Source organism: Lissotriton helveticus, chromosome 12 (genome assembly GCF_964261635.1).
Source record: "Lissotriton helveticus chromosome 12, aLisHel1.1, whole genome shotgun sequence".
Classification (NCBI taxonomy): domain Eukaryota; kingdom Metazoa; phylum Chordata; class Amphibia; order Caudata; family Salamandridae; genus Lissotriton; species Lissotriton helveticus.
In genome coordinates, this window is record NC_136073.1 from 246,746,532 (window position 1) to 246,760,955 (window position 14,424).

Below are 14,424 nucleotides of genomic sequence, written 5' to 3' on the forward strand. Positions count from 1 at the left end.
TGCTCCTTTACGCAGCTGTGTTGTTGAATACATACTGTACATTTACCCAAGGAGGTAGCGCTTAGTAATTAACAAGTAGAAAGAACTCTACTTGGGTAGATATTTTGTGCAAAATTGTAGACTCTTCTTGGATAAAAGGGCAGGTGTGGTTCCTTTGTGGTCGAGTCACCCACACAGACACTTAAACACTCACATATCCACTGACAGATGCACTCAGTCACTCACTCACACACCCACTCACTGACTCATATAGCCACTCATACACCCATTCAGAAACTCTCACATCCACTCAGACACATACACCCACTCACAGACCCTCTCAGACACTCATGCATTTACTGACAGACCCATACCTCCACTGACAGACCCATACATCCACTCATACACCGACTTACAGGCCCATTCAGAGACTAACACACTCACTCACAGACCCATTCCGAGATTAACAGAACCACTCATACACTCATGGAGGCACTTGCAAACCTACTAACAGACTCACTCAGACACCCACTCACACTCCCAGTGACACACTTATGCAGCCACTCCCAGACTCATATAGACATTCACAATCACATTGAGAGACTCACGCACTCCCTCACACACCCACTCATGCACTCATTACCTCACACACTCCCTCTCAAAGGTTACAGTTAGGAAATAAAATTTTTAAAAAACCTTAGAGATTCACTTAATATGGTGATGTTATGGTTAGGCAATAACATTAAAAAACCTTAGAAATCTAAAAGAAATCAAAGTTACAGGGGCATTATAGTTAGGAAATAGAATTTTAAAAAACATTCAAATTCACTGAAAAAAAACAAAGGTTACAGGGACGTTCTGCTTAGGCTCAGATTTTACTCGTAAACAAAACCGTACAAATTCAGCAGTTCTAGTTACCTGAGCTAACTACTACTTAGACCTCAAATATTACATCACTCATGACATTGTCCGTGAAGTAATTCTAGTACTTTAGGGAGAACCTTTCAATGTGTAGAAGCTTTTTCCCCCAAAAATAACTTATTTACTTCATTCACTGTCTTCAGCTAAAACCGTACAAATTCAGCAGTTCTAGTTACCTGAGCTAACTACTACTTAGACCTCAAATATTACATCACTCATGACATTGTCCGTGAAGTAATTCTAGTACTTTAGGGAGAACCTTTCAATTTGTAGAAGCTTTTTCCCCAAAAATAACTTACTTACTTCATTCACTGCCTTCAGCTAATCTACCTGTTCTCACAAATGTGTGAGGTAATTTATACTAACAAAGCCTTCACTTTTTGTGGTGTGCCTTTCCGGTGGGAGGAAGAAGACTGCCACAGACATCTCTCAGTATATGTAGTGTGCCTTTGACCTACACATTAGGTAAAATTATGTGGGTTCTGTCAGAAGATGTATAAACAAAAAACGTCTGCAGGACTGTGGGTGAGGAGCTCCAGGACAGCTGACCACCGCCCCTCCAGGGTCTCATGTGAAGAACTTTCTAGAGGTGGCCACTGCAGATTCCACAACCACAAAGGGGGCATGCTTGGAGACTCTGGTGATGCAGGTCCTGCTGGTGCGGGTAAGACTGATTTACAACCAAAGCAGCCTAGGGAAACTGTCCTGTCATAGCTCTTAGGTGCTTGAGCCTTTTTGACTTTAATATAAGTTGGTGTGGGATTCTTGAAACTCGGACTACTAGTTGGGCTTAACCTGAATGCCGCCTAAGGTGGGTGGAGAATTACCACTAGGGGAAGATGAGTGGGACTCGGGAATCTGCCTCTAAAATCACGAGAGACCATACCCAAGGGGACTCTGTATTGCTTGTGACTGCTGAATGTCACTTTATGTTATATAAATACTTTTTTTTTAATAAAAACAAGTATTTGATTAGGCAATCATTTATTGCTACTGATGACCATATTTTGAGTTGTGTGCCTATGTTCTTCCCCTTGTGTTCACCCACACCCGAGAAGTCTTCGACTGCTTGACCTGTACTACCACTGAGAATCAAGTACTGAAGGGGTACTTGGCCCATTTGCACAGGACCCATAGTAGGTCAGGCTGAGGGACATCAGGAGTAAAAGGCCCCTTGCCCCTAGTTAGGCTTAGTAGCTCCTGCTTGAATTAAACAATATTACTTTGAGGACGTTCTATGTAAATAGTAAAACACATGTACAATAAATGATAGATCTCAGCTAGTATGGACTTACTGTAATGCAACAATTCAGGAACAAAGTTGTTATGATAGAGCTCGATGGAGAGAGCAGAGTCATCGCTAATGGAAAATAGTAAGAATAGGCGGGTGGCAGCATGGGTTGAGGGGTGAAGAGGATTGAGTTCAGTCGTCCGCCCCGGTAAGAATTCGTTCATAAGGAAGATCTTAGCTCCCTTCTTGAAGGCAGAAGTAGAGCTTATTCCTCTGATGTGAGGGGGAAGCAAGTTCCAGATTTTAGGGGCCGCTCCAGGAAGGCTCTGTCATAGGTTTTCTTCTTCTGGAATAATGGTGGTTTCAGGACTAGATCTCTGGCGCTCCGCGAAGTTCCACCTCCCCCTGAAATCTTGATTTTGTTTTAGCAAGATACATCAGTGTTTTGTGGTGGCGGGCTTTGTGAGTAATACAGGCCAGTTTAAGTTGAATTATGGCTTCGAATAAAAGCTAGTTCAGAGCCTTCAGATGAGGAGAGATGTGGTCAAATTGTTTTGATCGTGTTAAGAGTCTTACTGCAGAGTTGAGGCACATTGTTAGGGGAGCAGTGGAGAATCTTTGAATCTTTTAGGGCTTGACTACCATACAGCTTTTTGCTTTCTGGTTGCGAAAGAACCCACTCATAGATTACCATTGGTTGGCTTTAATGTCACTCTCATTTTATTTGCTTGTTATTCAGTGACTTGTTTTGCTCTTCTTGTGTTTGTCTCTCCATTGAAGTGTAGCCTCTTTACCATCCTTATTATTGCATTGCTTTTATTCTTCCACTGTCTACATTCAGGTAACTTCTTTTTCCTTTTTCTCTCAGCATACACCCCATGAGAGTGTGTGTGTTTTCGAGCTCTCTCCCATATTTGCTGCATCCTCTTTAAATATCTCCCCCGCCCACACTCTGTGTATCTCTTCACCCCTCCCAGCTTGCCTGCGAAAGCATAGCAACAGATTTATTTTTGCCAAGGTATGACAAAGAGCAATCTTTATGGATTTCATTTCACAGATTGCATGAAAGATCAGGCCTTGGCACACAAAGGCATTTATGGTGCACTCATTTAGCTGACGTTTGAGGCAGAAGGTGTACTTACCATGACTGAAAAGGAGATGTGTGATCTTCAGGGGGTCCATAAATCTACCACTTAGGCTAAGGATGAGGACCAGCTGGTTCCTACATTTGTTTCAATTCTGAATCATGTGGAAAGTAAATTAGGCCTTGTTAAGCATTTTTCTTTAAATTCTGACACTTCCTTATAAAATTCTGTTCAGTTTCCTCAGTGAAAGATAGGTGTAAACTAGGCCATTCCTTTTATAAAGATTGAAAATAGTGGATTCAATGTAATGTTCGGAGATACCTTCAGATGTGCGTTTGTTTTTCCTGCAGTATTTTGATTTTGGTTATCTTTTGCCTCTTTTAAAATGCTGCTATTCCATCGAGCATTGTCAAAGTCAATAAGTTGGCAGTTGTATTATAAAGGCGAGATATTGGTTTTGTTAATACTTGTTTTAAAGCTGTTAAATTACACTATGATGGTGGTTAGTTATAAGGTCTTGAGTTTGTTTTCTTTTCGTTTTAGAAACACATTAAAGAGCATCATGAGCAGGTGCGAGAGAGGCCCTGCCCCCACCCTGGCTGTAACAAAGTATTCATGATCGATAGATACCTTCAGCGCCATGTAAAGCTCATACACACAGGTAAGTTTAATGAGCAAACTTTTCTTCCATGTGGCACAGAAGACTGCATTAAGAGGTTACATTTATGACCTTCTTGTGGAATAGGACAAAGAGATATAAGAACTAAAGTGGAATAAGATTGTTAAAATGAATGCCATCTGAATTTAAATAAAAATAGACCCTACTTAAGTGATAGTAATGTCGCAGTTTATTAATTTTCTATTATTTTATTAGTTTTGCAAGTAAAAAGAGCAACCAAATACAGACTAGTAAAAGAGTCCCCCAAATCCAAACTCCACTGTGTCTCAGTTCCCACACTACCCTGTGGCCAAACCCCAACAAGATTCTTTTCCCCAAGCTCTGTTGGCAATGTACTGGACTGATGACCCATCCCACTTCTCTGAAGCCACTTTAGAGTCCATGTAATTGCACATGCCCCCTTTTCTGACTGCTAACGTTCCTTCTGGAGCCCCATCAGAAGACCGTCATTGTTATCTAGCATGTTGGTTTCCTAAAGTCTTTGGACCGTACAGCCTCTTAAACTGGTGCTCGACCCATCCACCAGGGTAGTGTGCTACCTTTCCAATCCCAGCATGAACCACATTCTGTGATACAGACAAGCTGATCTGGGGACCCATAAGTGTCTCCACCTGCAAAAGATCACCTGTTAAACCACTAAGAAAAAGAAAACCTACAATATTCTGTGATTCTTCTCTCCCAGACGTCATCATCTATGGCAAGCAACTCAGTAGGACTAATTTAGTCTTGTACACCTCAAAAGTTCAAGTGGTCTGCTCAATATCTAACAGTAACCCATCTCAGTAGCAGCTTGATAGAGGACCGTGCCAAAAAATGTGGAACATTATTCCTCTCTCCCCACTGCCAAACCTCTGACTTATTGCTCTCTGTAGTATGATGTCAAACAGGAGTAGGATGCCATCTATACAGTATATTCTGATTTGTTTTTCTGGCAGAGTCTTCACCTTTTGAATTAAGTGCTGTGAGGAAATGTGGTGTATTATATGATGTAGTTGTGCAACTTCACCATGCTGTACACTTACCAACCCCTTTAGATCCATTAAGTTTAGTTTGTCAATCCCTCAGCTCAACTCAGGTTAGCTGTGTAGCTGTGAAACTGAGCAGCAGGCTTACACTGAGGGACGAGTGCAAAGCATTTAAATAGCGCCAAAACTATTGAAGAAGATACCGATACTCGAGAAACCCAACACCAGTTTATAAAAATGGACTGTATTTTATAAGAATTTAGACACTAGAACAAAAAGATGCACTGGATTGTTGCAGAGATATGAAATGTACAGATAATAATAAAGCATCTTCACTCACCCTCAAATGAGCCTTGGCAAAGTCAGCGAATTTGCCACCAAGACATTTTTTTTAGGAAACCTGGGTTAAATGTCAATGTGGTCGGGTAGAAGTACTTGGGGAGACCACCTCCAGCAGGGAGCTAGTTCGAAAGACAAGCAGGGTCCTTGGAAACAGTTACCTCCACAGAAGAAGCACTCCTCCAGGAGATCCAGGCACTTTATCTGTGTTGCAGTGGATTCCTATGGAGTGGTTCTGATGCAAGGGATGAAAGATGCTGAAGATGCTCTACGGATGCTAAATGGTTGACGGGGATCTTTCGACAGGCACTCCTCAGTCCATGAAGATGGTACGGGGGGTCCTGGTTGCAGGCTCGACTTAAACAAGGTGCTCTCACGTCTGGCCAAAGTCCAGTCGCCGCTGGACTACCAGTCGCACAGTGTCCTGGTCACAGGCCAAGCTTTCCTGACTTGATAACTTGCCTTCTGAGGTCTCCGACAGGGCTCAGTGAATTTGGGTGCAACTCTGTGCATTGAGTCTTGGTCGCTGGTGCTGCCCTGCAGCGGTGGTAGTGACTTGAAGATGTTAGGCTTCCAACTTGCTTCAGTTTCCAGCTTTTGTGTCCTGGTGCTACAAACAGAAGACCATTCGACTGGCCCTTGGAGTCACTAGGCTTCATTGGGCTCTGGAGATCACTTCTTCTTGAGCTGGACATGGCAGGCTTTCTTTCTAAAGAGACAATAGCAGCAACTCGGTACTGCGTGAACCAGTCGCACAGCTTCAAAGAAGTAATTTGCAAAACTTTTTGTATTCCTGATTTAATGTTTTATTCCATAGTTATCAAAGTTCATCCAACTTGACTTTTTCATTCACAATAAAACTGTCCAAAAGTCCATTTGATTCACAGGCTCTCTTTCTAGCCACCAGGTGCAGTAGGTGCAGCCCTCAACGGTGCAGCCTCTCTTTGCTGGCCCCTCAGTGAAGCAGGGTAGTCCTTCTTCCAGGTCAGTTGAGATCTGAGGTCTAAGTGCAAGGGTTGGCCCTTTTATACTCGAAAAATGCCCTGGGCAGGATGTGGTGGTAACCAATGGACTACCAGGTCCCTCCCACCTGGTGACCACTTGCTGTGGAGTGTGGCTTTTGGCTATCCCAGGATGCAACTTTCTGCCTACTCCCAAGCGTGTCCATCTCACTAGACCACCCCTGGGGTGTGGCTACCTTAGGGCTACATGCCCCTGGGGAACCCGGTTTAGGAACTGGTTTCCTCTCTCTGCTCCCCTTGCCAGCCTGTCTACCTAAACAGTGGGTCAGCCCTACCCCATAGTGTCACACATCTGCTCTTCAAAGGCTCCATGTGTGCCCAGAAAGTCACTGCCGTTTTAAAGGCAACAAAGTGGCAGCTTTGTAAAGACTGCACACTGCCACAAGTTACATTAATTTTGGTTGCACCATTCCGGAGTTAGCACAGCTGACATGTAAGCGTCCAATTCTGCACTCACCGATTGGGCGACCAAGTCTTTCCCTAATAAAAACTGTAGTTTTGCATGCTTACTGTTAAGACATGTAAGGTACATGTCCTGCCAGAGTCATATGTTACACCCTGCCTTAGGACTCTGTAGGCCTGCCAGAGGGGTGACTTACACAGATGTACAGGGGAGGTAGTGGGCAATGGCAAAGACGGGCTACCGGTGCACGACTGCTCTGCCAGTCTGTAGTGGCATACTGGGGGACTAGTTTTACTTGGGGGACCTGCGGGTGGCACAACTAGTACTGCAATCCCTGGGCTACCCCTCTAGCTTACAGGCCTATCTGTATCAGGGTACCATATATTAGGACTTGCAGGTAAGTATGCCATTACCAATTGGGTACAACCAATTTGACATACACTTTAGGGTCAGGGCACTGGTATTGAAGTCTGATTACCAGGCCTCAGTGGACTATCCGAGTCGAGAAACAGCAGCATGAGCCCAAGACTTGAGGGGATCATACAGAAAGAGCCATTTCCTTACAGGTGCCGGTCTGTATCTGGAAAAAACTTGAAATAGCTCCTGAATGCTGGAAGGGGACACCATCAGTCTCCTATGCAGCTGATTCAATCCTAGACATGACTTGCATAAGCACCACCCTACCATGTTGGCATTGATTCCTTTTTTTGTTCTTGAACGTCCTTTATTGTGAAACCAGAGCACTGAGTGACTTTGCTAAGAGCCTGCCAACCCCATCTCTGGCACAGAACTTCAACTGTGCCAAAGGCCCTGCTTGATGTTGTACCAGTGGCTTCTGTATTAGATCTGTTGGCGTCTCCCAAAGATATGGATCCCTATTCTGCAATTGGTTATCCCATGTTGCACTAGATAATTATAAAAGCGCAGCCATGTGGGAACCAAAGTCAATTTCTACTCTAGACAGTGATGTAATTCAAATTCCTGACCCAGTTCAGCACGATAAGGACAATGATGAGGAGGCAGACAACTTTCTCCCCATGCATTATACTGATCTCTGTATTAATTTATAGAATGCCAGTGGCCTTAACTCTGCTCTTCATTCTAAACATGTGCCCCCTACTTAGGAAAACCTCTTGTTTTTGGTTTCATTAAGGATGGTGGCTACCTCTTCCAAATGAAGAGACAAAAGCTAACCTACTTACAGAAACACTCTAAGGTTTTGGAAAAAGGCAGGCAGACCCAAGCACATGTCATTGTGGTGCGCCCTGGTTTGCACTTGGAGCATCTGGCACTCCAGACTTCAAACCCTGAGCATTTTCCTCTGCAACCGTTTCCCTTTCAGACAGATTTTATGCACCAGAAAGAGGGTAAGTTATAGCATCCGAATCTCCACTATTTACACCTTCATTCGTGGAGATTGGGAGGCTTTGACCTTCCACTGGAAGTGATGGATGTCCCTCTGGATGCCCCTGACCTTTCTTTAAATGTATATATTTGTTGACCTCTTGCAAGTGAAACTGTCAGAGTTGTTTTCTGCTCGTTTTGCCTTTGGCCCAGCAAACATTTGCCATGGGCATGGTTAAAGGATACTCATCTGCCCTTTCAGCCTCTCTTCGGTTGCCTGCTCATCCCTAGTTTCCTACTACTTCCTTTATCATGCTGCAGTGGGACCTCAATTTCCAATATGTACTGCTTCTTTGTTCATTATTCAATGGCATTTAATAATGAGTCTCAGTATCGTCTTAAAATTAAATATTATGTAGTACTCACATGTATAGGTGTTTGTAGGAAGGGATAAGTATGGGAAAAAAACTTCAAATCTAAATACATTCTAAATGGTTTTAAGAAGAGATGCATATTACCACCCCCTTCTTTTTAGCTTCCACATTTCAGGTCTCCTGGATGGAGGTTTCTTTACTGCAGAATTATTTCCTAGAGAATTAGCCAGCCAACTAACACCTGTACAATCCCATTGGATAGTATATGTCAATTACTACTCTTCAAAAATAAAATGTCACTAATACAAAGCATTTAAAACAAATGTTATCATACAGAGTGGTAAAGGTTTTTTTTATTCATAAAACAATTTATATTGATGTTATCAAAGAAAAAGACTAAACCACACAGTGCAAATGAGCTGTGACATTTGTGGATTAACAATCACATACATAGTTATAATGCAATGCTATAGTAATCCCAGCATTTTCCCAACCTTTTTATTTCCGCGTCCACCCTCATGAAAAATAGACTGGTTTCTTCTAACTTGCACACAGGTACATATCCTTGTGCCATGCCATCACTTCGAGTGAACTTGCTGAGTTCCACAACCGGGATATATCTCTTTTGGCAACCAAAGCGCCCAGTTCCACCAGAGTGCAGTGGCTTCTGCTGCCTCCCAGATCCTCCATTGGGCCAAGCCTCTGCACCATGTGGGCCTTCCTCCATTCAGTATCTTTCAAAGAGCCTATCCATGATTCTCAGCAGGTCTTCAGAGGGGTAAATAGGGTCTGTGAATTATTGACTAAGGATCTATAAACACAGGAAATGCCACTCTGTCCCAGGAGACCGATGAGCAGTTTGTCCTCTATGGAGATAAGCTGAGGTTCCTCCCCGATAGACGCTTGGTGGTTAGACAGGGCATAACAAAGTTGCAGTAACTTATAAAATTGGGACCGGTGAAGGTTAAAATCTGTCTGCAGCTCTTGCAAAGACCACATATATGCTCCCTGCCAAACGACTCCTAATGTGGAGATGCCTATAACATCAGAGTAGCCAAACCCATTTAAGTGAGCCACTTAGTCCAACCAGTTATCTCTCCAAAAGAGGGTCTGAATCGTCCATCTGGTCCAACGGAATGCTAATCTCCTCCAAGAAAACAAATCTAGTAAGATCAGGGAGGGTCCGGGGCACAGGTGTTCCATAGAGCCTGTCCATGATGGTTTTCCATCCTATAGATGCTAGTGTCACCTAATTAGCCTGGTCGTCCCAGCCTCCATCAAGCCAATTATTCAGGAACACCAGCTGAGAGGCTCAATGGTACAATTGTAAGTTGTTATACAACAAAAGTGGGGGACGCGGGCCTGTTTTCCACTCAGGCAAGAGTGGGAGGTCCAGCACAATGGAGGCCTCAATTGGCATTAACAAACAAAAAGGGGTGTTGTGCTGTTCCTCAGTGTCGAATAGTTGCTGGAGTCACAGGTGACTTGGTCCCACTATATCCCAGAAGGGTATAGTTGGGGATCCATATGTTGGATCTTACAGCTAGATTCATCATAGTCCCGTTTTGCGAGTCCTTAATAGCGATTATTAAGGAATCGCTATTAAGGACTTGCAAAACGGAATTCATGTAGGAATAGCAAAAAATATTGCGATTCCTACATCATCCTTATTTGCGATTAGCAAATTGCTAATCGCAAATAAAGAATAACTTCAGGCCCATAGGAATGAATGGGGAGTTATTCCTTACTTGCGATTAGCAATTTGCTAATCGCAAATAAGGATGCGATTTCAAGGGTGCCAGGGGTGTCCAAAGGACCCTGTAGCACCCCTGAAATGGAAATGTAGCCTGATGTTGCGCACACACATGTCCAAAGGGGAGAGGGGTTGGCCTAACGGCTAAGACGCTCGACCTCGGACCTGGGGATCTGGGTTCGAGTCTCAGTAACGACGCCAAAAACCCCCTGTGATTCTGGGCAAATCACTTAATCTCCCTGTGCCTAAAATGAAAGTGTTTCCTCATGTAACTTAACTGGTGCTATGTAAAGCGCTCTGATAACTGATTCGGTTCGGTTCTAGTTCGCGCTATATAAAACTCTGCAAAAAAAACAACAAAAAAAACCATACCATTTTTCTAAGTTTTCGCTATTTACCACGAAGTCAGACTTCGTGGTAAATAGCGGCAGGAAATTGCGAATTCGCATATTTTAAAAGTTTCATGAATTGCATTTAAGGAATCTCAAATAGAGATTCCTTAAATGCAATTCCTCGCAAATATGTGATTTCGCAAATAGCGATTTTTGCATTTGGGATAATGAATCCCAAATGCAAAAATTGCGCTCGCAAAGGGCCAGATTCTGAGAATCTGGCCCTTTGCGAGCCGATTTTTCGTTCATGAATCTAGCTGTAAATGCCCTCACTCACCCTTTCAGGTGTCATGCTTCATCATTTGGGCTGCTCCTCGTTTTATTCTGGGGGTCTCCGATCCTAATTAAAACAGTGTACAAGGCAATCGCCCGAGGATAATGACTCGTGTTGTCCTTGTTAGAGTGTCTTGGTCAACATGTTTCTCGCTAACCTGTTAATTCAACTAGCGATTCTTCAGGACCTAGAAATTGTTAACTACATCTAGAGTTGGCGGCGTGTTGTGTCATGCATAAGGGCAGTCTAGGTTAGACTCAGTTACCTTATTACAACCTGGAACTACCCAATTTAGATGGTCCCAAGGCTTCAACAGTTACCGGTGGATTCACGCACAAGGCAATGCTCCTGTTGGTAAACAAGGTTCACGCGTTGTGCGGATGCCTCTTGACCTGCCCAATCCACCGGGTCTGGGAGTCATTATCCTCGGACGATTGCCTTGTACACTGTTTTAATTAGGATAGGAAATCCCCAGAATAACATTTTGTCCTTCTAGGTACTCCCAATCCTATTTTAATCACTTCATCACATCTATACAATTCTGGCCCCACACCCGCACTTCACCAAACGGCAGTTAGACAGAAGATCTCCGGTAAAGTGCCCCTCTCTGAGGTGAGCCCGTTGGGTATTGCACCGCCTACCCAACGAGGAGCAGCCCAAATGATGAAGCATGACATCTGAAAGGGTGTGTGAGGGCATTAAGATCCAACATATGAATCCCCAACTATACCCTTCTGGGATATAGTGGGACCAAGTCACCTGTGACTCCAGGAACTATTCAACACTGAGGAACAGCACAACCCCCCTTTTTTTTGTTAATGACAATTGTAAGTCGGCCCTCATCAAAGGTGGATTTCATACATTTCCTGAAAGCAATGTGCTGACTCAGTCAGCCCAAAGGAAAGAGCACACCCTGGCCTGTATCCCCGTAAACCACTGTTTGGGAAGCGGATACGGGCTGTTTTGTAGAACATATAAAAAGCGCGGTATTGCCATCATCTTAAAGAGAGCCACCCTCTCCAGTATGTTGAGAGGCAGGCGGTTCCACCTCTCTAGGTCTCCCCGCATCTTACGGCCTAGTTAATGAGCAGGCCCAAGGCCCACCTATATAACTTGTGGAGGAGTCTCTGTCCTGCAGTCTCCAGGTTGGAAACAAAGAGCAGGACATTGTCTGCGTATAGGGCAATACGGTCTTCCAGGCCGACTCCCGATTAAAATCCCTGGATCTGTGCATTGCACTGCACCCGTGTCGCCAAGGTAAAAATGAGAGTGGACAAGGGGCACCCTCGTCTGGTGGCACGCGGTATCATCAGGGAAAACTAGGGAATTATTTAGCGCCGAGACGCCCACGGGTATTCGTTCGCGCTTAACAAATTGCAAAAATAAATAAAATAAATCAGTAACGGTAATTTGACCAATTTATAAGGGCTTTCATGTTAGAGAGGGTGCATCAATAAACCAATTGGGGGTATTGTTTATGATAATTACCAGATTTGTGGTATTGATTATGATAACGTTCAGATTAGTGGATTTAACAAATTGTTTCTTAGTCTTGGAAGGGTCGAAGGATTTACTCTGGATTTTTTCTTAGAAGCAGCAAATCTGAAGAATGATGCCCCATGTTGCATCTGCTCAAACTCAGCAGTACTTGAAGGAACAGCATTCCTACATAGCCACCCTTTCCTGTCTCTTATAGTGAAAGTGTCTTCAATCAATTTAGTGGAGGATTAATTCATGCTTAAATCATCAGTGCCATAGAAAACATCTACACTTCATAATGGATTGACAGAACTAACATTTCGTCTGCATGGAGTACCTTGGTGATCTACTTACAAATAATAGCATGAAATTTCACTACTAAGCAAACAACACTGCTTAAAATTCCTTCCTACTCCAGATATCCGAAGCATCAAATACAGACTACTCCCAATCCAGACTGGGGTACCTGACACCTCCATCAAGCTCTTCCCCACCTTAACCAAATTCCTACTACCTGGCAAGAACATCAAGAAACAACTAGTCCAAACCTGTTTCAAGGCCGTGAATGTGGACTGATTTGAACTTCAACTTTCGCCCAATGCCAAGTCATGTTGATTCTTCTGGGACAACAACTTCACCCCTCAAAGAACACATCACCAAGAAAACCAAGATGGCCTGGTATTGGCTCCCTATACTAAAAACTTGAAAAGGGTTCTTCCAAGAAAGACTTCAGAAATGCTGTTCAGTCTCTTTAACTCTGCTCCTAAATGCAATGGCACATCTCAAGTGCATGAAGAACAAGTAAATTACCTTTAGTGATGCTCTTTCTGGTGGATACTCTATCTAACCACAGAATTCTCACCTTTTGAGTACTCCCAGCCGTCAGAGTGGATGTGACACCTGGGGAAAAGCCGGTAGGTGGCATTGCTTAACTCCGTGTTGACTTTTGTTACGTTCCGGAAGTGACGTACGGAGCCTCATGTAAGCGCCACCCAAGCGTGCTGACATCAGTTACTTCTTAGCCTGTTGCGCCCTCAGATGCAGAGCTCAACAGCATATTGGTCCTGACAAGTGTGCAGCTCTATAAGCTTGGACCTTTGTAGATAGAAAAGAGTCTAGTTCACAGAATGCAAAGGCAGGAGGGTCAGTGAGGAATCTCCAATTACAAACCGTATCTACCAGAAAGAGCGTTCCCAAAGGTAAGTAACTTGTTCTTCTGATGGCTACTTCTAACTGCGTAGTCCTCACATTGTGCATATATACTAAAGTGTTACCTACCAGATGCTGTGTCTGTGAACTGGCTCAAACCAAAAAGCCCTGCAGGACTGAGCGAGCAAAGTGCCCACCTCGTAGGACCTGGCTGTCCAGACAGTGGTGTTTCATAATCTTTTGGAGCAACACCCATGTAGCAGATGTGAAATGTCCAGTAAAGAGTCTTCACACTGGTGCAGTGGTAGCAGCTTTAGGTCTAGTGGAATGAGCCTTCAAGTCTTCCGGGGTCAGCTTTTTAGCCAGTGCATAGCAGAGTTTGATGCGGAGAATGATCCAGCACTGCTCTGCTTTTCTTTGCTCTAGTGAATCCAACAAAGAGCTTATCGTCCACACTGTGTTTCTTGGTACAATCACTGTTGAAGCTGAGAGCTGATGTAATTCTTTCTCCTCCTTTGAGGGGTGAGATGGAGCAAAGAATGGTGGGAGAGTGATGTTTTGCCTGTCTTGAAAAGGAGTTACCACTTTCAGGAGAAAAGAGGCTTGGGTTCTCAACACCAGCTTGCCTAGTAAGAATGTTCTGTATGGTGGATTGGCAGAGAGAGTTTGTACTTTACTTACACGTCTTACCGATGTAATGGTGATGAGGTAAATGGTCTTCAGAGTAAGAAGTTGTAATGGACAGCTGTGCAAAGGGAGTACACATTGGGGATTTACTAACTAGATTCTTTTCCCACTGGGCCATGATGAGGGCTGTATCAGAAACAAATGTTGCAGTTGTTAAACCCCCTCCCAAAAAACGCATCACAACAATTTATTTAAATGAACAGGGCTGGTTTAGCGCCCACAAAAAAGCTGAAAGAGATGAAAAATAACCTTGAACCCCTCCCATGCTCATGACGAGCTGAGCTCGTCATGAGTCACGGCGCTCCAGTGCTCATGACAAGCTCAGCTCGTCATGGCCCGTGGAACGCT

The 14,424-nt window shown here is 43.8% G+C and overlaps 1 protein-coding gene across 5 annotated transcripts in view; it reads left to right on the plus strand.

Moving 5' to 3' along the window:
* Positions 1-14,424, plus strand: part of ZNF276 (zinc finger protein 276) — a 300,147-nt gene that overhangs the window by 216,723 nt on the left and 69,000 nt on the right. For all 5 annotated transcript variants that reach the window (XM_078668236.1, XM_078668239.1, XM_078668237.1 and 2 more), the window contains one exon: positions 3,760-3,877. In XM_078668236.1, the coding sequence (XP_078524362.1) occupies positions 3,760-3,877 (118 nt within the window). The remainder of the gene's footprint in view (positions 1-3,759; positions 3,878-14,424) is intronic.